Source organism: Rissa tridactyla, chromosome 6 (assembly GCF_028500815.1).
Source record: "Rissa tridactyla isolate bRisTri1 chromosome 6, bRisTri1.patW.cur.20221130, whole genome shotgun sequence".
Lineage (NCBI taxonomy): Eukaryota > Metazoa > Chordata > Aves > Charadriiformes > Laridae > Rissa > Rissa tridactyla.
Window position 1 is genome coordinate 67913023 of NC_071471.1, and position 25500 is coordinate 67938522.

At 43.5% G+C, this 25500-nt stretch overlaps 1 protein-coding gene across 12 annotated transcripts in view; it reads right to left on the bottom strand.

Annotated features, from left to right (window-relative positions):
• The window catches only part of FGFR2 (fibroblast growth factor receptor 2), a 90201-nt gene that overhangs the window by 38370 nt on the left and 26331 nt on the right, over window positions 1–25500 (bottom strand). For all 12 annotated transcript variants that reach the window (XM_054206231.1, XM_054206230.1, XM_054206234.1 and 9 more), the window contains 2 exons: window positions 22423–22592; window positions 15213–15336 (listed from right to left, as the gene is read on the bottom strand). In XM_054206231.1, the coding sequence (XP_054062206.1) occupies window positions 15213–15336; window positions 22423–22592 (294 nt within the window). The remainder of the gene's footprint in view (window positions 1–15212; window positions 15337–22422; window positions 22593–25500) is intronic.

Below are 25500 nucleotides of genomic sequence, written 5' to 3' on the forward strand. Positions count from 1 at the left end.
ATCTACAAAAGGCAGAGCGAAAATGATTGCTCACGTGAGGATTATCATATTCGAGGCTACAAGCATCTAAATTATACACCACCATAATAAAAGTGTCCAGGGCTTGAGCGTTTCTGCTCAGAATTGCTTGCTTATCTATAGACAAACAGACTCGCTATCTAAAGACGACTGACAAAGAGACCTGCCTAATGGCTTAGAAGAAACTATCATTTAGCCTGTTAATGTTAAAACTTCAGAATACCTTCCTCCAAGAGAGAAAACTGCAAAGAATCCAGAGAAGCTGGAAAATTCCAAGTTTCTGAAAAACTGGCACAATGGTAGGAGCTGCCCAGGAAGCTCCCAGCCCTGCAGGACACCTGGAGATGGGTGGGAGCCCATCCTGCCACAGACGATGGGAGGAAGAAGACACTGGAAGAACTGTCCTGGAAATGACTATGGGAGCCTGCACAATTCACAAGGAGTCCTGAGGCTCCTCTTTAAGGAGTTTAAGTCCCTGGACAGGTAGTTCCTACAAAAGGGCCTCATCCCTCTCCATTCCTTGGCTTTATCTCCTCTAATATTTATTGTTGAGCAGCTGCAGCCAACACAGAGGGAAACCAGAGAGGAGAGAGACAGGAAAGCCATGATGCCAACGCGTGAGGTGAAGATGCGGGTGACAGGGACCAAAAAAAAAAAAAGTTTCCCAGCCAACAAAACGCAGAAGATGCAATCCCACCACACGGGTCCTAGTGCGGGGGGTGCAGGGATGGAAAAACTGCGGGAAGAGAGGACTGCTCGCCGAGCACGCCGGCGGAGGGAAGATGTAGGGCAGGATTTGCTGCTGCCAGAGGCCGAAGTAGAGCGTATTGTGAGGGGAAGAGTGGCTCTGCCGCTACTGGAGTGCCTTGGCAGGGAGAGGAGACAATAACCCCGGAAGGGGTGAGCTCGGGGGCCCATCCCGAGGCCAAGTCTCCTTAGCAACCTGGCTGTGCCAGGGGCCGAGAAGAGCTCTGGTAATTGTCTATCCAAGCCTCCTTGTCACCCCAGCACAGACAGTTCAGGACCTTTCATGGGAGCTAAAAGCCAGAACCAAAGCCCATTGAAGTCAGGGGGGAAACTCACATGGAATTCAATGGGCTTTGGATAAGGCATTTGATTCATTTCAAAAAAAATGAAAACTACTCTTATTTTCTCCTTTTGAATGTGCTTGTTTCCTCTTCTTGCAAATGTGTGATTCAAGTGCAGCCTAGGAAAATAAAAGCTGAATAGCAAATGCAGGACCAAACACGAGTTCTGGGGACAACGGAGAGATGCTCAATAAAGGGGGAGAGAGGGGGAGAGGAAAGAAAAAAGTTACCTAATTCTTTTCCACAATTTTTAATTAGACACATTTATTAGAGTCTTTAATACCAATTTTGAAATGTTACTGACTCCTAAAGAATCGTCTTGATGGCTGCCACTGTGAAGCTACAGAGGGCTCCCTCAAACAATGCCTCTCAGGGCACCAGTAGCTGTTCTGGATCAATAGTCCCTGGTAGAGGTTCTGCGCATTCAGTCATCACCGAATGAAAAAATGAAGCATTTCCAGCTGTCTCTCTGCTTAACTGAAAACACAGACCGGCCATGCCCTCTTCGCTTGCCCTGGTCAGCGCGGCACGCTCAGCCCTAGCTGCTTATTTTGCCTGACTCGGAGCGTGGGAAGTCTTCAGCGGCAGGCTGGACCCCGTTCGGTGAAAACACTGCCCATTCCCAGCCACCTTCCTTCCGATCCTGCAACATCTGTTGCTTTGGCAAATGCTGATTAGTCTGTAAATTATGGGTCTCAAAAGCATCCTACAGTGTTTTAGGCCAGACGGTAATCACAGGCTCTTGCCTTGTCTTTGGCTTAGCATCCCAGACTTGCAAGACTGACTCTTCAGCCTCAAAAATCAATCACAGCCTTTTCATCATACACTTGGACTGAAATATTTCTCCCTCACGTTTCAGCACGCAGCACTCTCCCACCGTTTCCACTGAGCCATGTACCTAACACAGGAGGTCCCCGAAGGCCGCCGAGCTGAGGGAGCAGCACTGCTGATGGAAGAACGTGTTGCTACATGGCTCTGTCCCCAAATTAACTGCAGGTGTCCCCTCCTGTCCAACAACGCATCACGTCTGAGGATATCCTTGGCGGGTACTTTACAGACAGATACATGTCTGCCCACACATCCCTCACACCACCAACTGATCCACAGACAAGCCTTGTGGAGTGGGAAACCAGTGGCGTCGCCCATCTCTGGGGCACCCAGAGCCCCCCCCTCCTCAGGCCCTCTTCCAAACTATACCCACAGGATTACTACACCTGGTAAACTCCAACAGAAAATGTGGTAGCTTCTCGGGTGACTTAACCACTGCCTGGAGCTGACAGGAAGGTGAAACCTCTCAGGTATAGCTCCAGCTTCCCACAGGGCCCAGCGCACCCCATGCCACCTCAAAGCTGAAATACCATTTTTTCTCAGAATTGGCACTGACGGCCATTTCACCCACAGTTTGAGGAAACAACTCTTTCTACCTGTGGAAACCACTCTGTCTCTACGCTCAATTTTTGGCATTCCTGTTGAGACTGTACACATACATGCTGGCACTGATGATGTTTTTTGGTGGTGTGGATACCTACCACCGGGTGAAGGCATTTACTAAAGCCACTGGGCCAACCACAGGATATCAGTCTCTGATCAGTACCTATTTGGGCTAAATATCAAGCATTAAAAAAAAAAAAAGATTAAATCCTTATCAATCTCTCACCCTTCAGTGAGCGAAGACCTTTCAAGTTTCTATCCTGCCCTAGCTGACAGTAAAGGAAGCAGTTTGGAAGGAGAGACACAAGGATCACTGTCCTTCATGAAAGATCCTACCTACACCAGCTGCAAATCTGGCCTCAGTTCACGAGCACTCAGAGGCTGGATTAATTATTGCTCTCTGAATTAGAGAGCTCTTTTGAGGAGAGTTCCAGGAGCAGCCAAGGCATGAGGAATTGCAACTCAGATTTCTTTATAAATCCAGCATCATCCAAGTTCACACACAGGACTCGATTCGACACCACGCTTGCTCTCCATACCCCTAGGTGGAGCAGTGTAGGAGGGGTCTAACCAAACAGATGTCAGAGTCCCCACAGGAATTTCCTCCTTCAAGGTAGCTTTCTACACATGGGCCAAGCCAAACCTTCTCTTCCTTTCCCCAGCAATAAGGAATTGCTTATGGGGGCCTGTGCTCCATGAAATGCTAGAAGGAAAACACTGCTAATTCCACTCTTTGCTCCATGGCATGGAGGAATAAGGTTGAGTGCTGGCTGCTCTTTCAAAAGATCAGAAACAACTGAGCAGGTGTAGGCAAAACGCCTCTACTAATTAATGTCATACACTATATATACGTGAGCCAGGAATTGAGCAGCTTCTACCAGCTGCACGTCAGTTTGGTTTCCTTTCTGCATAATATGAAGCACTGCATGTTGTTTATAGCCAATTCAGAAGTGCTGCTGAACTGTCATGTTCCATTTATATGTACATACATACACACCCCTCAAATCATCGCTTCCTAGGTAATTTATACACGCCAAGGTAGCATCCGCAGCAAGTTAGAGACAATGCCCTTTTCCCAAACTCTGCAAAATCAGAAAATGTTTTAAGGCTACAAGGATCACTGTCATTAAACACTGAGAGATAAAGACCATCCTTGGCAAGAGCGTTTGATAAAGAACAGGAGCCTTTCAGGCAGACTAGCAGAATAGCTTATGGACCAGACCAGCATTACCATGAGTGCCGATGAACTCATGCCTTACAAATTTTGGCATCTTTTATCAGTAGGCATTAGCCAACAAATGTTCATACTCTTAAGTGTTCCCGTACAGCAGGAGTCTCCATGCATAGCATTTCCTATTGGCCCAACGCTACTTGAAGAAGTCGTCTCGGTGGCCAAGAGCTCAAAGGGGTATTGCTGCAGCTGGAGCTCCTGGCCCTCACAAGTGAACACAGCCCACAGGGATCTGCTCATGCAGACAGGAGTGAGGGACTAACCTCCATAGCCATTTTCTAAACTCCCTCTGTCCTCAAATTTAGAAGCTTTTTATATAAACTTGAGGCATTTCTTTCTGCTGCCGTGTCACACGCTTCATCACAGCTAACTACTGGGCCCAAACATCCACCTCTGCTTTGGTTTGTGGACCAGTATCAGCAACCAGCATAAAGTGAGACAGCAGGGGACCAGACTCCATATGTTCCCTGCTGTCACTGAATATTTTCTCATAAAATTAAACATTTTAATATTGACTCTTCAAAAATTTCACTTCTAAAGGTTAAAACTTTGACACAGACGCCAGAATCAGGCAGCCTCCTACCCTCAGCAAGGCCTTTGCCACCCAAGCCCTCCTACTTACCAAGGCCAGCCGAGTAAAAGGCAATGGCTTTTTAAAATCTTTACAGAAACCGATCAGGTCTATTCAAACTCTTTGTCCTTGGCTTCACCACCTTCACCTCTGATTTGAAGTAATGGCACGGTTTCTCCAGCAGGCAAAGCTCCCACTGATGTTATCCCATCTGTCTCTTTGGATAGCTCTGCAGCGTAGCTTCAGCTTGCTGGCCTATCTGCATTTTAGCTAAAATTCATCTTCGCATAACACCTCTACAGCAGAAGTTCACCTGCACACCCCTTTCAGATATGGCAGCAAGCCGGGGAAAAGAAAGCAAGCAAGAGTGACTTATTTGGCTTGATACAAGGCCCATTGATGTCAGTGAAAACAGGAGGGGGAAAAAAAAATAATCACAATCAGAACTAGTCAAGAGCTATCCCTTCAAATCACACATGTATCAGAGGGTTAAAAGGGACGGAAACAACCAGCGAGCCCAGGCCTAAGGCAGGCAATGTGAACGCTCTTATTTTAAAACGTGAAATTATCAGCAGGGCTTTCAGACCAGTTTGTCTTTAAGGCTGACACAGGGTGGGTTTCATCAGCCCCGCGGAGCAGAAGAAGTCGGAGCAGCCAGAGTTGTACAACACTGGCCTTGCAGTTCGCTTGCAGTATTCCTCTCCCAGTGCATGTGTAAGCAAAAGCTCCATACATGTCTGAACGAAGAGGGGAGAGGCCTTATTTTGGTTTGAAAAACACATGGGAAACAGAACAATGAGGAGCTGAAATTTTCACTGAAATTCTTTTTAGCGTGTCCTAAAGGAACGAGGTGACAAGAGTATATAAAAAACAACTCATGACTTCTCACAGACAAGTGGTAAATTTTTATTGTTCTGGCCATTTGCAGAGAGTGCATTAATTTTTACGCACAGAGATATGGCCCTTGGTACTGTGCACAGCTCCCAGCACTCAGCTGCTTTATAATAACCACAGACAATGCTGGGGTCCAGCATCGTTGGCCTGGGCTCTCCAGTAGGCTCTGCCAAAGGTTTACCGTATGCCTGGCAAAAAGCATCTCTCCCACAGGGATGAGGTCCTCTCCCAGCTGCAGTGGGTTTAACTCCCCAGCGCACCCAGCGATGCCATAAAGCACACAGTGGGAGTTATTACTGCTGTTGTTATTGTGACCTGGCTGCATATTTTTCATCCTCCAAATTTCCTTTCCTGAAAACAGCTCTGCCTTTAAAGTAAAATGGAAAAGATTATGTAAACCTTTAAAAGCCCTCTTATATTTCTACACTTCTCCCCCTTTCCTTACACAGCATGCTTGCTCTGCTGAGGAACGCAGGTGTGACACTACCGGAGGGACCGTGGCATTCTGCCTCCCCTGCCAGACACAGCTGACCGACCGCACCTATGCACTCTCTGTCCTGGGTTGAGCGACACCGGCCTAATTTCTCTTCTAATGCTGGGGAAAACTGCACTTTTAGAAGACGCTAGTGTCTGAATTTGTGAAAAAATTTACTTCATAGCCAGCTAGGCTATGTGGGATTCAAGGTCTCAGTGTTTTCAAGCCTTGCCAGGTGCAAGGATGAGGAGGAGCGAGGCCTGGGCATTTGACCCAAGCCGGACAACAGGGTTATTTCATATCGTCAACGTCACATTCGATATAAATTAGAAAGTTTGCTGTGTAGTTTCTCTCTCCCTTGATGGAGGCAGTCCAGAGAACTCCTTGCCCCAGTGCCGGACCCCTGAGCCCTTCCCTTCCTGCCGAAGTCGTTGAGCTCACAGTGTCCCACATTTACTGTCCCCTGCTGGGAGTGCACGGCTTCCTAGTGATACAATTGGCTGAGTATAATTCTCATATATCTTATATTAGTATCAGGATTAATACTGGTTCTTTAGTATCCTTGTTAATTATTCAGTCTTATCCTATTAAATCCATTTATATTTCAACCCTCTTGTTTCCTTGCTTTCCCTGATTCCCCTTTCTGGGTGGGGAGGGGTCATCGGGTGATAGAATAATTGTCTAAACAACAATAAATTGTTATGGGTCTTCTCAAACCATAACACTCTCTCAGGGTAGCAGAGAAACTCCAGCTTCTAGAGTTTCAATGCTCTGTGCTGGACCATCAGCCTAAAGTCATGTCTATGTTGGACCTCACTCAGCCTTCTGATGAAGTTTGCCATCATGTGGTCCCACGCCAGGAGGGGAGATGTCCCTCCATCAGGATCATGCTCATTTCTGCGACACAGAATCCATAACCTGTTCTAAAAGTTGGACCAGATGCTAAAGAAGACTGCTCTCGGAAAGACCCTGATTATACACATTTGTCATCATTATACGTATTTGTCAATATCGACATGCTGAAAGAATTGGGGTTTTTCAGCCTGGAGAAAAGAAGGCTCCGGGGAGACCTTATAGTGGCCTTCCAGTATCTGAAGGGGAGCTACAAGAACGCTGGAGAGGGGCTTTTTACAAGAGCATTGGTGATAGGACGAGGGGTAATGGCTTCAAAACTGAAAGAGGGGAGATTTGGATTACACATCAGGAAGAAATTTTTCACTCGGAGGGTGGTGAGCCCCTGGCCCAGGTTGCCCAGAGAAGCTGTGGCTGCCCCATCCCTGGAGGGGTTCAAGGCCAGGCTGGACGGGGCTTGGAGCAGCCTGGTCTGGTGGGAGGTGTCCCTGCCCAGGGCAGGGGGGTGGAACTAGGTGGTCTTTAAGGTCCCTTCCAGCCTAAACCATTCTATGAGTCTGCTATTATATTTCTAGTAACTGAGGTACATCCAGGTAAAGTTTGCAAGACAGAAGATGCGAGAGCTTTCATAGCAAGCACTTGGGCTGGCCAGGCTTGGACACAAACCTTGTGCTCCAAAACAAGAAAGTTTTTCTCTGTCATTTTCTACAGTTCTTGACCTCTCCTCCTGCACCCGCATTTTCTTGCTTTTCAGCACACACAATCCAACAGTCAGCTTCCTACAAAGCTGAAACCCAGGAACACCATCACTAGCCTCTGAGCGAGCAGCAGGTGCCAGAACTGCTTTCTGAGAAAATTTCCCTGCAGAGGAGGTGGTGGGGGGGAATAATTTGTTGGCATATTCATTCAAATGTAGACATAGGAGGTTTTCACCAATGCTCTAGACAGTGCGTTCGCGCAGGTATCAAAGGAAACAAACATTTAAAACCACCTGCTGAAATGAAATGACGTTGCTCAGCAATGTACATAATCCAATCTGATAGCAGAAATGATGCTGCAGATATAAGCATTAACCAACGCGTGCATATTCCCTTGTAAAGGCAGAATACAACTTAAAAGCAACTATTGTGATCACCTAATTTGTGACGGTGATCGAACAACCCCAAAAGCATATATCATTTTACTTTCACAAGCATCTGGTAAAAATGCTAAAGACTAATGTTATTCCAACTAATACTGTCATGCTGAGGTTTTCACTAGGCTCGAGTTTTGACAGTATCAGTGTTTTTCTTTCATGAACAGTCAAAAATTTCAACAAACCTTTTAAAGAGCAATCTGAAAAACATAATCCTAATATTTTATATTTACAGAGCAGTTCAGTATTCAAAAGTGCTCAAAAACTATGATTTTTAATCTGGCTTTCAAATTATAATTAAATTGGATTTCACTCTATTTTTATGTTTAAATGAAGCAACTGCTGTTGAAGCTGCACCATGGGAATGGTAGTAATCCAAAAATGATCTAATGATTTATAATCCTGAAAACCTGTAAAAAACAGCCACCACTGGATTTCAAGTCACACAGAGGTCTGCAGGGCAGTGAGGGGAGAGGACAGCAACACGAAGGCTGTAAGTGCAACCTTTTCTCTAATAGCCACAGAATTTCACAGTTTACTGGTTTGTCCACACTTTGGTACTGCCAGATCTCTCACCCCCTTACCTATCTCACCCCGGAACCCATCCCACAAGGTTTTTTCTCTCCTGCGGTGTAAACCATGATGGGAAGACCATCACACACCTTTCCACTCTTGTATCTTCCCAGTGCCATCAACCCCAGCCTGGGGTTACTACAGTCATGCACAACCCCTCATGCGTACTGCTCAGTGCCATCACCATCCGCTTCCACCTCTGCTACATCTCTTTTAATGCTAGTTTAATCTCAGAAAACACTAGCGTGGTGGTCTCGGTTAGGATTCATCTCACCCACCACAGGCAGCTATCCCATTGCGGCCACGGGGTTGTCCCACCTCTACGTTTCCTCCCACATTTGGGGACAACATGAAGAAATGCAGTTGCAAACTCCTCATTAATAAGGCAGACATGATTAATAACCTTGTGTTTCCCTTTAAAAATCTGTTCATCCAGTCTGTATCACAGTTCATTTACGATTTTTCTATATTTGTGATAATTCAAGCTTTTCTTTTTCCTCTTTTTTTTTTGGTTTTTGGTTTGGTTTGGTTTGTTTTTTTGTTTCTAGGAGGACATAACTTTACCAATTTACTGCCAAATACACTGCCAAATTTTTCAGTAACAAAACTGTTGAGAAAAGACTGGCCCAGGTCAAAAAGCCCCTCTGATTAGGGCACAGACACGGCTTTCAACACGTGCCAACTGCACATTTAACAAGGCAACAGTCTTGTTAGCATCTTCAGACAACTCCTGCAAATTCCTACTTGCATTTCCACAAGTAGGATTCTGCACGAATTAGAAGGCATGATTAAAAATGATAATAACAGAGCTGAAACAATATCCTGTTCATCATTCATCAAAAGAAAGAGAAATACCTGCCTTGGGGCTGTAATAAGACAGAAAGTGGGACAGGGAGACCAGTCCTCCCCCAGCAGACTCCGCAGGAAGTATTCCAAACATGACAAATTCACTGTTCACCCAGCAGATGAAGTAATGACACTAGTATTTGTCCATAAAATGTAATTTAGCCAGATCACTCCAATGAAATCAGAAGCTTTAATGCTATAAAACTAAGGGGTTGGAATATTTTTACCTTATGAAGAAAGGAGGTAAAAAAACATGAGCTTTCGTTTTCCCTTAGCTGAACCATCACACTGGGGGCTTTGTTTTCAGGAGTGAAGCTCACGGCCTCCAGCGCTAAACAATTTGTGTAATTTCTCAGATGCACACGCCTTGCCAAAAGCCTAGTGCCAGGTGTAAAGTCCACACTCAGGCTTATCGGTACATTAAATAAAGTCTTCTTCCCTCTCAGCCTAACCAAATACCTGAGGGCAAGCATCGGTGCGGATTCCTTCACGCTTCTTCCAGCCCCTGTCTCATCACGTCCCACGCCGCAAGGGCTTGGGTGAAGACGTCAAGCCAAAGCTTGTCCATGTAAAGAGCCCGTCAACAACTACAAGCACATCTGCCAGCAAGGCAAGTTGAGGCTTGGTTGTAATACCTACACTTAACTCCTGCCAGACATTAGTGATGCAACGTCCAAGGCATGTATTTAACTGGTGTCAGTTCCTTTTTCGTATGTAACCCGAATCTGAAAAACAGTTCTTTGGAAATTAAGGCACGTACTATAGTTAAGTCAAACTAATTCTGAACTTTGTTTCGGCAAAAAGCAAGTAACAATGCATATGTTTTTATGAATGGGGGAATGACAAAATGGAAACATGTCTTTAAAAAAAAAAATATATATATATATGTGTCCGTGCCATGTTCGCAGCTAGAGACTCTGAGAGCGCATGAAAATCCAAAAATAAAACTGACTAGCAACAAAGGCAAAGGGGTTTTTTTCTGCCTAAACTACGGGAAATATAAACAGTGAAGTACAAAGAGGAAACAGTTGATGCCATTTTAATCAGATTTTTTTTAAAAATGTGCTGTAAAAAGCAAGAGTAAAATTCGTCTTCAAGCCCTCTAAAACCTCCAAGAGTTTAGAATAAAAGCGTTTTTCTGCACACCCGTCAGTAAAACCACTCACACATGAGATTTCTGGGGCACAAACTTTAAACTAAGAGTAATTTAAAATGCTTCCTGGATGAGAAGTTCTTCTCACACTGTTTTCATATGAAAATAGGCATTACTGCCACAGGGCAACAGCGTGGTACCCTGCCACCTCTGGAGCTCACTCCACAGTAACGAGAACCAAAAGCATGGCTATTAGGCAAATTAGAAACTGGTCAAAGCACAGCTAAACTGGCTGCAAAAGGAGTTCTTTAAAAAAAAAAAAATATTTGTGACAAGTTATGTTCATTTTTATAGTAAAGAGCAGGGTCCTCTCGCACATTCTTGGAAGATGTGTCGTGCTAGAGCAGCTGCTTATAAAACCCAGTAAATGAGGTAATGTGCCGAACTTCAGCTGAAATCAAACCATCATTTTTTTCCCTGGATGATGACATTAAATAGGACAGAAATGGCTACCTGCACTAGAAGTGTTCAAAGACTAACCTTTTTTTTTTGCCATTAAAATATAAATTCAATTAGTTACTTCCATGCTTAAACAGAACTGCCGCAGCTGAAATTGTACTCTAGCGATAATTGCAATCCAAGAGTGATCTAATTATATACAAGTCTCAGTGGCTGCATTCCCACGTTGCTTCCTGCAACCCGGATTCACTACAATACGACTCATAAGTGAAAACCACATCGTTTTCGTTCATTCTCCCTTAAGACTGCATGACTTTATATACGTTTAATGAGAATGGAGTTAGTCTATTAGTAAGCTTACTATAAAAATGTGAGTTTCTACCTACTGTTAAATACAAAAGAACAGCCAGGCACTTCAGCTGCATGTAAAAAACCAGCTGATGGGCTAAACTGTACAAGGGAAAGAACATTCTTTTAATTAAGGTACTGGATTAGGATTCAAGTACCAGCTTTACTTTTTGGCTCTGCCACCAGCTTCCTGTGTGACCCAGGGTAAGAAATTTCATCGCTCCACGGCTCGGTTTTTCACCTATAAAACGGACAGTGACATTTCCTTCTCCCAATCTCTCCGCGGTTTTGGTTGTAAGCAATTACCATGGGCTGGCACATTGCCTTGGACAATAAGTATCCGATATTAACTGAAGCCTCCGGGTAGTACTCCAGTAAAAAGCAAAAAACGACTCGTCTCTTTTCACGGGGATCCTAACGGAGTTGTGTATCGCCACCATTTGCCGCTACTGCAATCCAACACGTTGGCATCCCCGAGCAAAGCCCTGCACGCAGCCTACTTAAGTCCTTGTTTTGAAATGGAGGAGAGAGGAAAAAAAAAAAAAAAAAAAAAAAACAGTCGATTGGGGTATCCCGCACATTTAAAGAATAATTTTGCCCAACCCAGAATCTCCTTGGCCAACTCGACTGGACAATTTCCCACTCACACCGTCAACGTGCACAAGTCTGTGCAATACAGAGGGGCTGCCAACCACTTGCTGCTTTTTGCTTCAGTATTTTCTACTCCCATTGTAACCAAAAAAAAAAAAAAAAAAAAAAAAAAAAAATCAGTGCAAGGGTTTTGCCAGGTTTGTAAATTTGAATGAGACCATCTGAGCTGAGCTGACTATTTTAAGAGGGTTCTTGCAAGTAATTACAAGGTAAAAACGAGAATACTTCACACCTACATTCTGACTGAAAACTACTCAGCCCTGCTGGCTCCAGGCTTTTAATTGTCAAAAGAGTTCAAGGTTTGGAAAGTTATTGGCATCAAGTAATACTGGATATTCCTAACTAGCATTGTGTCATTACTTGGCATGATTTTTGCTGGGATTCCTCCCAAATCTGTGACATAATCAGAGGGTTCTCTACATTACACCATATAGTCAGATGCTCATGTTAGTGTAATATGTTACCATGTTTAATACCATTTGCTATTACTTACACTTAATCAACTCTGGAACCAGTTAAACCATATAGGAAAAGCAATTTCAGAGGCTTTCAACTGACAGTTTTCCACACACAACTTGCCCTTAAATTATGACCTGAAGTTTCTAAGATGCGGTCTACAAACGCAATTGCCTCTAAACAAACATCCATAACTCCGCAACCCTGTGGGAACTGAAAATTCATATGAAAACAGGGGAAAAAAAAATAGGGAAAAAAAAAAAAAAAGCACAAAATTAACTTCTGTAGAACTGTTTTAACTAGAAAAACTGTCAGAGTTTCCCCTTCCGGCCAGCCTTAATTTACTGCTTCAGCAATTTTATACCCAAACTCCATCATTATTACAAGCTTTCAGCAACACAGAAATGGCTGAGCTCTCTAACGTCAATCCGCCTTTTGGGTTAAAGTCCCAATGCAGCATGTCTTTTGAGAGAATCACACTAAATTCAACACAGGTATCTTCAGGTGAGTGTTCCCATACACGTGTTTTCAAAGTAAACGAACAATTACACCCTTTAACCCACCAAATTAAAGGAAGTAAAATGATTAACTACACAGAACTCCAAGATGCAGGCTGGGATTTGCAGAAGTCACTTTTGGACTTTTGCTTTGCTTTTCTTATAGGGTTTGAGGATCAGAAAATGAGCCATATTCACCCAGGGAAAACCAGGGCTCCTTTGGGTGCCTTCAGCTGGGTACTCAGCACCTCAAAGCACTAGTCGCTTTTGAAAAACCTCATTATTTACTCTTCTGCCTCTCTATAGGAAAGGAATAGACATTTAAATAAATGACATAATCCTTAGTACCATTCCATTCATTCATGCAGGTCACTAGAATTTACTGCCAGGAAAAATAAACTTCTGCATAATATTCCTCAATGTAAGACATTCAAAAGGCTCAAAGGGCGACAGGAGGCGAGAGGGCTTCTGACAAATATTTGCTCAAGTGACCGCATCATCCATGAACACATTTGCTAGAAAAAAATGGGTGAAGAAATTTATGGTCAAGACTAAACATGCCAGGTTGGGACCGGGGCAGTAATGAGGAAAAGGAGCAGGAGACAGAGAAGGGAAGGGGAATTTTTAACTATTTTCGTTTCATCAAGAAAAACTCCCAGTATTGCAAAAATACCTTTTCCCTCCCATGGAGCCTATGAAAAAACAGTTTTAAGCAAAACCAAAGTTGAGTCAATCTAGGCTCCCTAAAGGATTAAGGACAAAAAAAAAAAAATCAAAAACCAAATAAAACCCAAAAATGCCACAACTCATCCGAGGCTCAGTAGGTCAATCCTCATCCCTGGTGAGCCCTGGCGAGCAGCCCGCGCCCTCCGGCGAGGTGGTCAGCAGAGGACCAAGGCTTGTAGAACACAATTTACTACCATCTCCAGCAGCCGTTGCTGCTGCACCTTCCATAAACTTTGTTTAACCGAGTGTTCAAACAAAAATGGCTTTGCCAGTCTCTCAGAATTCACCTCAACAATACCCATAGCTCGGCTCTACCAAGGATGACAAAAATTTCACCAAGGCTATAAAAATCCTCACTGCTTTCAGTGTTGACCACCTAAAACCAAGTAGAAGTGATCTGGGTGGTTCACAGGCTGGCTTTGAAGAGTCAGGTGTATGGAGGCTGGTGCTAGGGCTTCAGTCTGATGGCATCCCCACCACAAAATCCTCCTCTTCCTCCTCTGCTCCACGAAGGCTGGCTCTCACTGGCATTTTCATGGGGAACGTTCTCATTTCTTGCTGCCTGAGAAGCTGGCACTTGTTTTGCTTTGGATCTGGGAACTTCCACAGATTGAAGTGGCCTCAGGCAAAATACCATGCTACTTTTAAAGTGCATCCAAAACAATGCGACTGATGCATTGTAAAAACCAATCAGGAAATAGGGAAATTAAAACGTTGTCACTGTTTTGGTCACATAAACCCAAACTCACCGTAAGATTCTCCACAGAAGAAGTTGGGCTGTCAGTCACCAGACAGAAATAGCTCACAACAATCAAATTCACTTTCGTTTTCAACATTGATTGATCAAAAGTTTTATTCACAGAGCTTGTGACACTCAGATCATCCCACAAGCCTGGAGAGAGCAAAGTCCGTTCAAGACATACTTCAGAAACCACAGCTCAGCTCCTCAGAGGTACTACCAGCAGGTCCTGTTATAACAGCCAAACTGATCCCTTTCGGACAGCAGTGCCTTCAGAGTCAATACAACTGCTCACACCCATCCAGGATAATCAGCAAGAGTAGGGGTGAACAGAATTAGTTTCTGAGATCTCAAGCTCTGATTTAGCTAAGCGCTTAAATAAATATGTGTAAACCTTATTAAAGTCAACAGGATTTTGGTATTATTGAGTTAACATTACTAAGCATGTGCTTAATAGTGGGGCTGAATTGCAGCTTTGCTACTACTGCTACAATTCACACAGTGTTTTGAATTTATCCTCAGGTAAAACACTTCTTCACAATTTTTGTCACCTGTATTTCAGGGACTGCTCAGAGCCCACGCAACAGGCTCCGGTCGGATCTCTGTTATACTGCTGTGAATGCAAAGTTCCTTTCCTGAAGCTCCAGATCTCCACGAGCCTCACCAAAGTCAATATCTAGCTTTTTATTTAAAAAAAAAAAAAAAAAAAAAAAATCTTTTCAGCTATAACAACAGCAATCTAAAGGATCACTTGACAGTTTCCATAACTGCAGTTATTAAAATTTGTGTTAGCACAACTGTATAAGTAATAATTAAATTGTAATACTAATGATTAAAGTTGCATCAGTATTTATTATTTCTTCTGCACGGTAAGCTCGTAGGTGTATCACAGCAACACGAACTCACTTCCAGACGCGGATATTACACCTTTGCCAAGGCATGGGTAGATTAGTCCTATAGACATGAGTCAGAGAGATCAATATATGAAGTTACGTAGCAATTGGTTATGTAGTGAAATCTTATCTTCAGACTACTGTGAAATCATCTTCAAAATGAATGCAAAATGTATCAGCTTAGTTCTGAATGTTTTAATGGAGAAACTCACTAATTAAGACAGAGTTTTACTTACCAACAACGTCGAGATGGTAGGTGTGATTGATGGATCCGTACTGGTTTTCCACTATGCACGTGTAATTGCCTTTGTCAGACGGGACCACGCTCTCCATGATGAGACTCCAGTGCTGGTTGCGGACCTAGAGGGGTGTAACCAGAGAGGTTGGGAACTTCCCTAGCACAGTTTCACCCTCTCCCCCTCCAAAAGAACCGTTTTCTCAATAGTTAACCTTTTGTAATCCATGTTTAAAAGCCTCTTCTGTGCTCGTTTGACAGTTTGAAATACTTACTTCATGCCTGATGCAGAACAGCACGGCTGCAGCAGTAAAAACTTTCAGGCATTCTGCTAGAAATTTACCTCATCCCCGACCTGAGCACTGCAGACGTCGGTGCACGCTCAGTCCTACCGTGCCTGCGAGGATGGCACCAATTAGCAGCCGTTTGTCTTACCAGGCTTTACCTCTCAATCCACCCTAAAGCGAATTCACGCCCTCAGGTATATTTCCCATCTGTCTCCAAACAATCACCTGATAATATTATCTACCCACCAGCAATATGGGATGGATACCATCCCCTAACATCCAAGTCTCCGTTTTTCTCTAACGGCTCAATTACACATTTTGGAAAAACCACGTACAGAAGGGCAACGGTTGGGATGCCTCCCACAGGTAACACAGAGTGGCCACCATCTCCTGCTGCTCTGGGGTACCACAAGACAGAAATGAAGATGCTGCCTCGTGAAAAACGCCTGAAGAAAATCCTCACGGAAACAGCGCATAAGGATATACATTTATTTCCTACAATCCTTGGCGGACAGAACGTATTAAAGGCGCTGATTCTGTTCCCATTTGAACTCAAAAGGAGCGTTGGCATTGGTCTTGCAAAAAATCGGATCCAGCCCAATCCTGGAAGGATATAGAGTCATCCGGTACACATATATATTTCCTGCACCAGAAGTTGGCTCCCAAAATGACCTTTTGCTGGCTATCCCCTAAATCCCGTGTTATAGCATTACATTTTTGACAAAAGCGCTCAAAGATCTTAACGTTGCGTAGCTGTAATGTACAACTTTGAAACTGCAAAGTACCTATTTTAGCAAACGGAATAAAAATGCAATCTGGTACAGTCATTTTAATCAGCCAAATGGAAAGTGGTAATTCAGTGCAGTACACCAGAAAAATTTATGGACCATTCGGTGACACTTCCAGTAACTATACGTTTTTAAAAGACCATTACAACTACAGGTCTGAAATCCTGCTTCGTGCCTGACTGTTGCATAGGTCCTTATCCAGCAGGAAAAGGCTGTGCAGGGCTGCGGCCCCGGTGCCAAGAGCTGAGCTCTCGCACCTGCTGGAGGTAAAAACGCCGTCAGTTCAAAGCTTGGAAGAAAAGGGTCCACTCTGTAAGGGGCTCCTGGCTTTCCTAGTCCCCCAGCTAGTAATTAGCTCATTAACCAGATATTACTATTATTGTCCAGTTATGGGGTAATAATAATATTAGCTAACGACTAAATGTCAGAAATCTAAGAAAAATATCTAAGAAAAATATCTAAGAAAAATATCTAAGAAAAATATCTAAGAAAAATATCTAAGAAAAACCTAGACGAGACTCCAGCAGCAGGTGAAGGGCACGGATGCTACCCAAGTGTCGCAGAAATGTGTGATAACGTGACCCCAAAATCTCCAGTCCAAACTCACAGCTCCTTTCCCCCTCCCTGCTCTTGATGGTATGCATCAAAACTATACATTGATTCTTTTTTTTCTTCACACTAGGAAAATAAGTTTATAAAGCTAGAAAGTGTTTATCAGGGTTATTTTATTGTCTTGTTATTCCGCTAAGCAATCTTGAAAGTCAAAGTTTGGATCAGGAAGAATTACTGTCATAAACCACCGGTAAATAATAAATACAGCAGCTACATACTTTGAATATTTTACTTCTTTATGAGGTATTTTGAGGGAGACTTGGTCAAAGTGACCTGTCTTTTTGCCATTACAAGTTACATCACACTTCTGAGAATCAGAGCAAGCATTTTTAACCTATTTGACTGCAAAACAGGAAGAAAAGATCATGGTTCTGCGGAAGTTGCAACAAAATAAAGCTCAGTAACAAGCTGTAAGTAATTAATTTGATATGAAAACACAGGAGATTGTTTAGCATTCAATAAGAAAACGTAACTAACTTACAGCCACAAGTGGATGGCAATATTAAAAAGTATTTGCGCAATTTCCCTTTTTGCAACTCCAATGAAAAGAGATAATATCTTTATAATAAAACAACAGCTTAAGCCTCTTCAGTTTAAGCTAAACAACTGCTGTAGAGGCCCAAAGCATTTATGACACATCGTCACACAACTGGATTTATGTCATGGGTCTGGATTCAACTAGATTCAGCTTGTTGGCTTGGCGCTTTCTGGTTACAAGTGCAGCACTGCAAAGCCCAGAAAAGCTCCCCATTGCTGGGGATGACGGCATCTTCTGCTGAAGCTTCCCAAACTGAACTGTTCATTCTCAAAGACGCGACGGCCCTGCCACATCCCCGCAACCACGCGGCTTGCAACACCCTAATCCGACAGGCTTTGGTAACGTCGTCTTTTTAAGTAACGTGCCGTCATTCCCTCGTCCCAGTAAAGCCTGTCTTTGGGTAGCAGAAGTGGTGCCATTATCGACAACCAGCACCAACGTCCCACCAGGTCACGTAAAAGCTAGTTTTAGAAGAGGTTCAAAGCAGTGCTCCCACTGGACACAGGTCTCACACCAACCTTCTGTGTAGGGATGAACTACAACAGTGATAGGCACTCTTTGGAAGGGGAAAAAAAAATATTAATAATCAAACCAAACAAAAAACCCCACCCTTGTGACAGAAGTTGCAAATCTCTTTGGTAATGCAGATTAAAGCCATTGGATCGCTGGTTGCTCACTGAAGACACCAGTCCTACAGCTCTCCAAATATTCCCTAATAAATTTCCCTGGGTAATACCAACTGGGTCCACTGAAGCTGTTTAAATAGATGGCATGAGCTCGTCTGGCAGACAGAACATATTAGGGAGCTCGTGTGAACTAATCCACTAGGGAAAAACACGAGGGCAGCCACAAGTGGGAATATCCTCCCCAGGCACATGAGGTCCAGCAAAAGACAACTGTCCCCAGCCAGAGATTTAGCAGTTGCAGGCAACTCTTCCAGCTCTCCAACCTGACTGGCTCCTCGCCAGCTACTATCCCGTTACTTCTACTAATTTGCACCCTGAAACCCTGCTTCGTATTGAGTTCTTTCAAAATCCCAGAGAATACCCGCACGGTCCCACCCACTCCATCACCTGGTCTTCAGGGTACCCCTTCCAATTAGTCATTGCCTTTTCATGACATAGGGAAATTCAGGGAACAGCCACATTCCAAGTATCCCAATTCACAGCTTCACCCTTCAGATACTTTTTCAACACAGTTTAATAACTGCTTTTGCCTTCTTTTTTTCTTTTTATTGCTTTGCAATACCTATGTTCAGGTTTTACCTGTGCTTCGTACTCAAAAATGGTACTTTATTGAGATAATAAAAATAATCTCAACACGTTTTTTTCCTGACCAGGTATGGACACTTCTAGCAAATTACTGAGGTGCTTTTTTTGGCAATCTTCTCCATCAAATTTTTAACCAATTCTTCCAAACAGTCTCTCCAACCAATTCAATTTTTAAACTAAATTATCAACATCAACTGCATAGAATTGTACTTGGAGGTGGGAAACCTAAACTGGAATCAAAAAGCCAAGAAATATTGGTCAGAAATCTAGGAAAGGGCAAGTAGTGTTTCACAGAAACGTTTTGCTTTTGGAGTATCATATAAAAAAGTGTGGACAGTTCTGTTTAATTTTAAAATACGGGTCCTCAGTGAACAGACACATCGTGAAAAGTTGTGACTTAGCAAAAAATGCTTAAAAGGGGTAAATTTTAAATGAATTTGAAAAGAAGGAAGGATTAGAAACCAAGCTATGATTCCCCACAAAATCAGCAGAGTTCAGACATATGCTACCGGTACTGCTCAGCAGAGAGAACAAGTGCTGAACATCCATGCAAAATCCATAGGCTTTTACAGTTCCTATAGAGGCAGAACTCTTTCTTTACTCTGTATTTACCTGGCTGAATTTAAATGTGTATAAGATGACTGCAGTGACGAAGCTTATCAAAACGCATGTGAAAACACACACCTGTTAATACTCAAACAGTAACAACTGATAGAAGTACATTTGCTTTCCGGGTGGCGTACAGAAAAGTAAAGGCTCCTGTGATGTCTCAGAGGATTTAGATTATTCACGCAAAGAAATTATAAAGTGCCTTTCAATGCACAAGAAAGAACTATCGTCACTTTAGAGACATATAAAAGAAAAGACTAAAAAAGGTTTAGTCAATAACTAATCCCTTTCTCCTTGCTGTAGGAACTTTGGGTATACCCTGAAAAATCATAAACGGTTCGATTTTGAAATTCACCACCCAGAATTAGTCACGGTGGAGGAATTTCGCTCTGGAAGCTATCTTGGCCAGCACATACACCCTCCTGCTAGCCTGCCTGAGTGCAAATTGACTCAAGACATTCCCCAGTCAGTGGGACAAAGTGCTACAGGCCACTATCTGATTGCGATAAAGAGAAAACAAAGAAGGGATTTCCTAGCTCAAGGCAGCAGGAGAGAAGTGGTTGGAGGATTACTGGGAAGCTTCACGTATTCCTTCCCTTTACTTTGTTCTTAAAGTCTTCAAGAGATGATTGCGCCTTCCGAAAGGGACGGATGGTGTTCCATCAACTGGTGATGGCAGATACGGCCAAGTTTGGCTCAAGCTGTTCCAGTCACTCAAAGTATCATGAATATGAAGATCTCAGGCAGAAACACTTTACGTATAGCAATGCCCAGATTCAAGACAAGCCAGCGTACAAGAATCATCATGAGATATCTGGCTGAGGACAGACCGGCACGGAAAGACTTAGTCCTTTCTGAGGATTCCTTCATTACAAGTTTGTCGGTATAGAGGTGTCAACAAAATACACTTCCTGTCTTTATTCCAGAATAATTTTGAACTAAGCCTGCAGTGACCTCATCCTGCCCCTCTAACAAGAAGATGACACAGCCTCCAGAAGCTTTGGAGACCTCATTCTTTAATACCTGTTCTATAAAAACAAGCTTTCTACCTTCAAAACACCGGAAGAATCTGGAATATACAGAGATTTGGTAAGCAGAATAACAACAATAAGTAAATGCTACCAAATCATTTAAAATTTGATGTAGTTCTGAGCAACAAGAAAGTCTAAAATCCACAGCTGTGTCCCCTCTTTTTTTCCTTTAAGACTAAAGAGATGTAAGAAGTTATGATTTAGAATTATAGGGATATACTTCACTTATCCAGCCGGCTTTAGAAATAGGCATCTGTGGTTTCTTCCCAGAGGACACACATTCCTCAGAAATTGTGTACGCTTAATACACATAGGCAAAATTTTAATTGGTGCCACTTAATGGGCACAAGTCTAAACGAGCTCACCCAGATGCCCAGCATGGGCTAGCAGTGGCAGCACGGAGCCCCACATGGGCTGATTTCCCCAACCACAGCTCACCCTCCCAAACCAGAGACCAGGTACCTCCATCCTGCCTCGCAAGACAGACATTTTCCTTCACGGTTTTCAACAGTAATATCTGCATTTCCCCCTCACGAGATGTAAAGCGTTCAAATAACGTCTCAGTTAGTAGCGAAACAGTTACTATTATTTTCCAAGACAGGATTAGTTTGTGGGGGTTTTTTAATTGGCTTTTTTCTGTTTCTAAATAAGCACTGAGAGAGGTGAAAATCACTGAATTGTAGCCAATTCGTTAACACCCTATAGCGTTATGAAAGGCAGAAGGTGTTGCCAGGTGTACACTCATAAGCAACAGTAATTTATGGTATAAGCAAACATAGATGGAAAAGTCTACTTAGATAATTAGTGTTCGTGCAGGGAGATTTTCTGGGCTTCGCTCTCTGCTAACACGAATGTTGGAAAAATTGACACTTTCAACAGTAATTCTAGCTAGAGAGGAAAGGAGACTACGGCTTGTCCTCCTCTGCACTGGAAAACATATTTTTTTGTACCAAGCAGGATCTGAGTCAACAGCCCATGAAGCAATATACATCCTGGCCCCATCAGCAAAACGCCGCACCCCGAAAATACTGCAATCGCTGGGGTAAAGCAGCCCTCAGGACTCGCTCTTGAGCTTACTGTGGCATCTGGAAAAGTCACTTAACTTCTGTCTTAATTACCATTACAAATTGCTCTGAGCTCCTCCGCAGACGTTCTAGGCTGGGGCTCACGACCATGACACGAGGTGGCTAACTGGGAAACTTTGGATTGACGTTGCTGAGGTATCGGGTAGGGGAGGAAGGAGGAAGCCACTGACAGAAGGTCCACAGAAGAGATTAAGGTAACTGAGGATGGCGAGGGTAATGCTTGAACAGCAATTTGCCATCAAAGTCATGCACTCCCATTCCCTGTGAGAAGCGGGACAAGATGACCGAACCCTGACTTCTGACCTGACCTAGGCAGATACCAGGAGGTTAAAGGTCTGTGCACTAACCCCCAGAGCACGCTGGCCTCCCTAAAACTCTCTCTTAATCAGTAACCACCAATTTAGAATGAAACATCTAATCTGAAGCCGTTTAAAATTCAAACAAACCCTTGTAAGTAAGTGCTGTTACTTTCCCTCAAATTCTGCTTCCCATTTCAGTTTCACAGACCATAAACTCTATAGAAAATAATAACATTTGACTTCCAACCCTTCCTTTATTAAACTGTCTACAATCACCAGAGCGGATGGCCGTGTTTTTAACAATGCAGCTGAAAATGAATAGAGAAAAGTCTTACTCTGCTTTGCAAAGCCAGCCTTTAGTTTTCCAAATAAGTCTCTATAAATAATCCTTAGCTGCACCGCTATGCTACAAGCTCGAATTTGAGAAAAAAAAAAAAAATATAGAATTAGTGCTCAGTAACTGCCAAAGAAACCACCCACCCTTCCCCAAAGAAAACAATTACTTTTTTTTGCTTCTACATTTGATCCAAGGCCATTAAAAGAATTTCTGTTGACTTCAGCAAGTTGTTTTTTGGTTGGGTTTTTTTTTGTTTTTTTTTTTGTTGTTGTTGTTGTTGTTTTTGGTTTTTTTTTTTTTTTTTACAGCCTTGGTCAAGAACAGAAATTGCAAAATCACGTCACAAGAACATACCTTATATCCGCCAATACGATGCTCTTGTTTAAATTCCTTCCCATTTTTCAGCCATCGCATGGTCGGTGTTGGGTTCCCCATCGCCGGACAACGAAACTTAACGGTATTTGCTGCTGGCACCGCATGTAGCCTTTTCTCCATTTTGTCTGTATGTGTCCAATAGGGTGCCCCTGTTTCAACGAGACACATCCAGAAATATCAGTACTTGGAAACTGAGCTCCCTTTCCAGCCCCTTCCACAGACATAAAGTGCTGCGCGTATTCGTTTTAGCAGAGACAGGGTGCTTTGGAAAGAGTACACGACTGGAAATCATATGCTACAAGTGGTGACCAGAGTTTTGCAAACGGCTCAGTCTACAGCCTTGAGTGGATAATTTATGACAAAATTCCAATAATTAACCACAGATATCCTTCGGTTTGCTTACGTCAAGTAAGGCAGAGGGACCGCGTTTTCAGCAGACTCAAATGACCTCAAGTCGAGTTACCGTGAGCGCTCAGCAAACTTTGGATTCTCGGACCCCGTCCCTGAAGCCAGACAGACCAAGTCAGAAGACCTGTTGGAAGCCTCAGCCTTAACCTTTCCCCATCTGTTAGAAGAGGGCTAAAGATACCTACCTGCCTGGCAGCGTGCTAAAACTCACAGTGTACCATGGCAACATGAGCTGTGCTGTTACTGTCATAGAAACCACTAAAATATATTTACAAATGGAGGATCAGCAAAACCCAGCAATAGCGTTGATCATTTTGCAGGGATTTCCCACTCTCATGAGCCTGTTGAAGCCCAAACGTTCACTGATGTCCAACACCGCGGCACAAGAGTGTCTCTCTGAGCCTGTATTTACTGGAGCGATCATTTTTACCGGCTCCCGGAGAGGGGTCACTCGCTCCTTCCCATGCCCACATGAGGAGCATGAGGAGCGCATGGAAAACCCCTCTCTCATCCAGGTTCAGGATCATTTGTCACGTACCAGTACAGCAAACACAGCAGAATAAAACCATACAACTGCCCATCTGGTTTTGCCCTCCAAGAAGTAAATTTGGAAAGACAGACCCATATACAAGTTTATCCCATACTCTGGATCCATGCAACACTTTGGAAACATTGCCCAGCGTCTTCATGGCATCGCTTCAGTTGTCTCACCACAACAGGTTTTAAAAAGTTAAAGATTGGAGATCTGTTTAATAGTAGGAAACATTGATTTCTTTTACAATGGAGTTTTCCTGAAGCAAATCAGATTAGCGTGGAATTTTTAGGACTAAAAGGGTCCAGAAAAATAACTCTATTTCTCTCAGCCCTGTTTCATTTCCTTCATTAGCAGCCTAACACTCCACTATAAATAAACTCTTCCGTTCCTCAAATATTTATAGCAGTTCTTACAATCAGTGCAAACTCAGAAATCCTGCCACCCCCCTCTCTAAATAAAAATACAGCTGGATAGAAAACACAGGAATAAATCCTTTACCGACGACTCTCTCAGTATAAAGAAAACATTCCAAAAGCAAGTCTTATAATGATGCTAAGAACGATAAGTGATTTTTATAATTTTTTTTTGCCCGAAGTGGCAATTACTGTTAAAATTAATGAAGTAGAAAAGCAAAGGAAATTTGTGCATGTGATCAAAATAGAAAATCAGGTAGCTATTGAAAATTTAACTGCAACACTAAGAAATTGTTACACGGACTAAAGTGAATTAGGGATGCAAGGAAAATCACTGTTAACATTATTTGCTGAAACCAGGATCACATTAAAACAACAGAAGACTTTAAACAAAGCCAGCCGAAGGAATTAACTACTACACACAAAGACCAAATTGCATTACAGGCATACCAGGCAAAGGCGGAATTACATGTTGGTACTGATATATTAAACGGGTATTTCCTCTGCATCACTAAACATCTTCCACAAGGCAATGTAAGGTGATCACTAGTCCCACAAAGTCAAAGTCAAAGTCAACCGTGGCAGGTCAAAGCCAACCAACCATCCAAACCAGTTATATTGGTACCTCAAACTGAGCAGAGTGCCTAGATTTGACCCCAAATGGACAATGCTGACGCATCATCTTTGCAGCCAGCATGGTCGCTTCTCATCACGTCCCCCACATGCACCTTCTCCCACCTACAGATGCAGCCACTGGCAAACACAACCTCTGAACCACAGGCTCCACAGCTCGCCCAGGCCAGCACGGGCTGGATGGACCCAGCTCCAGAGAAGGTCCCATGAGGGTGCGGCCCGGCACCAGGGCACCCAAGTTGGTCCAGATCCAGCCACCGAGTTCCCCACCAAGGGTGCTTTGTGCAGCCAGGTTTCTACGGCATGACAGTGCAGCTCATCCTCTGGTTTTCTTGCTTGTAACCCCCCTTTCCATCAACCCGCACCCTTTAAAAAAAAAAACTCTGCTCCTTGAAAGTAAGTGCTCCGATACGCTTCATATACAACAAATGCACAGGGAGGAAAAACTTTACTGTATGGAAGAGGTGGGAGAAGAAGAGAGGCCAGGAGGAGGCAGGCAGGAATGGAGAGAAGCGTCTCAGTTCTGTGCCACGGAGAGAGGGGGAAAGAAAACTCCTCAGTCTGGGAGAAAGGGCTCTGCTTGGAAAGCTTCCCCTCACACAACCCTCAGCATAACCTCCAATGCTCCGGAATTACAGGGGAGCTTGGAGAAAAACATGCGGACATCACCTGTTGAAAACGCTTCAAGACACCCCATCGTTTTTCACTAGGTAGTAGCAACACACATTGGCAGCTCCTCAGTACATTTAAGGGGAAAGAGAAAAAGGCAGCAACATCCGCAAACCGTAACACTCGCCCTCGTTTTGTGCTTTCATACGGCGACTGATGCGATTAACGCACGGCATTTCTCTCTATCCGTTAAATTAGCAAAACTTAAAAGCAGCTTTTACTGCTTGTGTTTGTGGTCTTGAGAGGAAAAACATCCAGACTGACCGAAAGCAAGAATTAACGCAGTTAATGAGTATATACCATCAAGTGCCCAGTCCTCTTACAGCCCGTGTCCATCGCATCCCGTCTTTGCCAAGAGGACAGGTGGAAGTAGGTAGCACCGCTGTTAAAAGATCACGG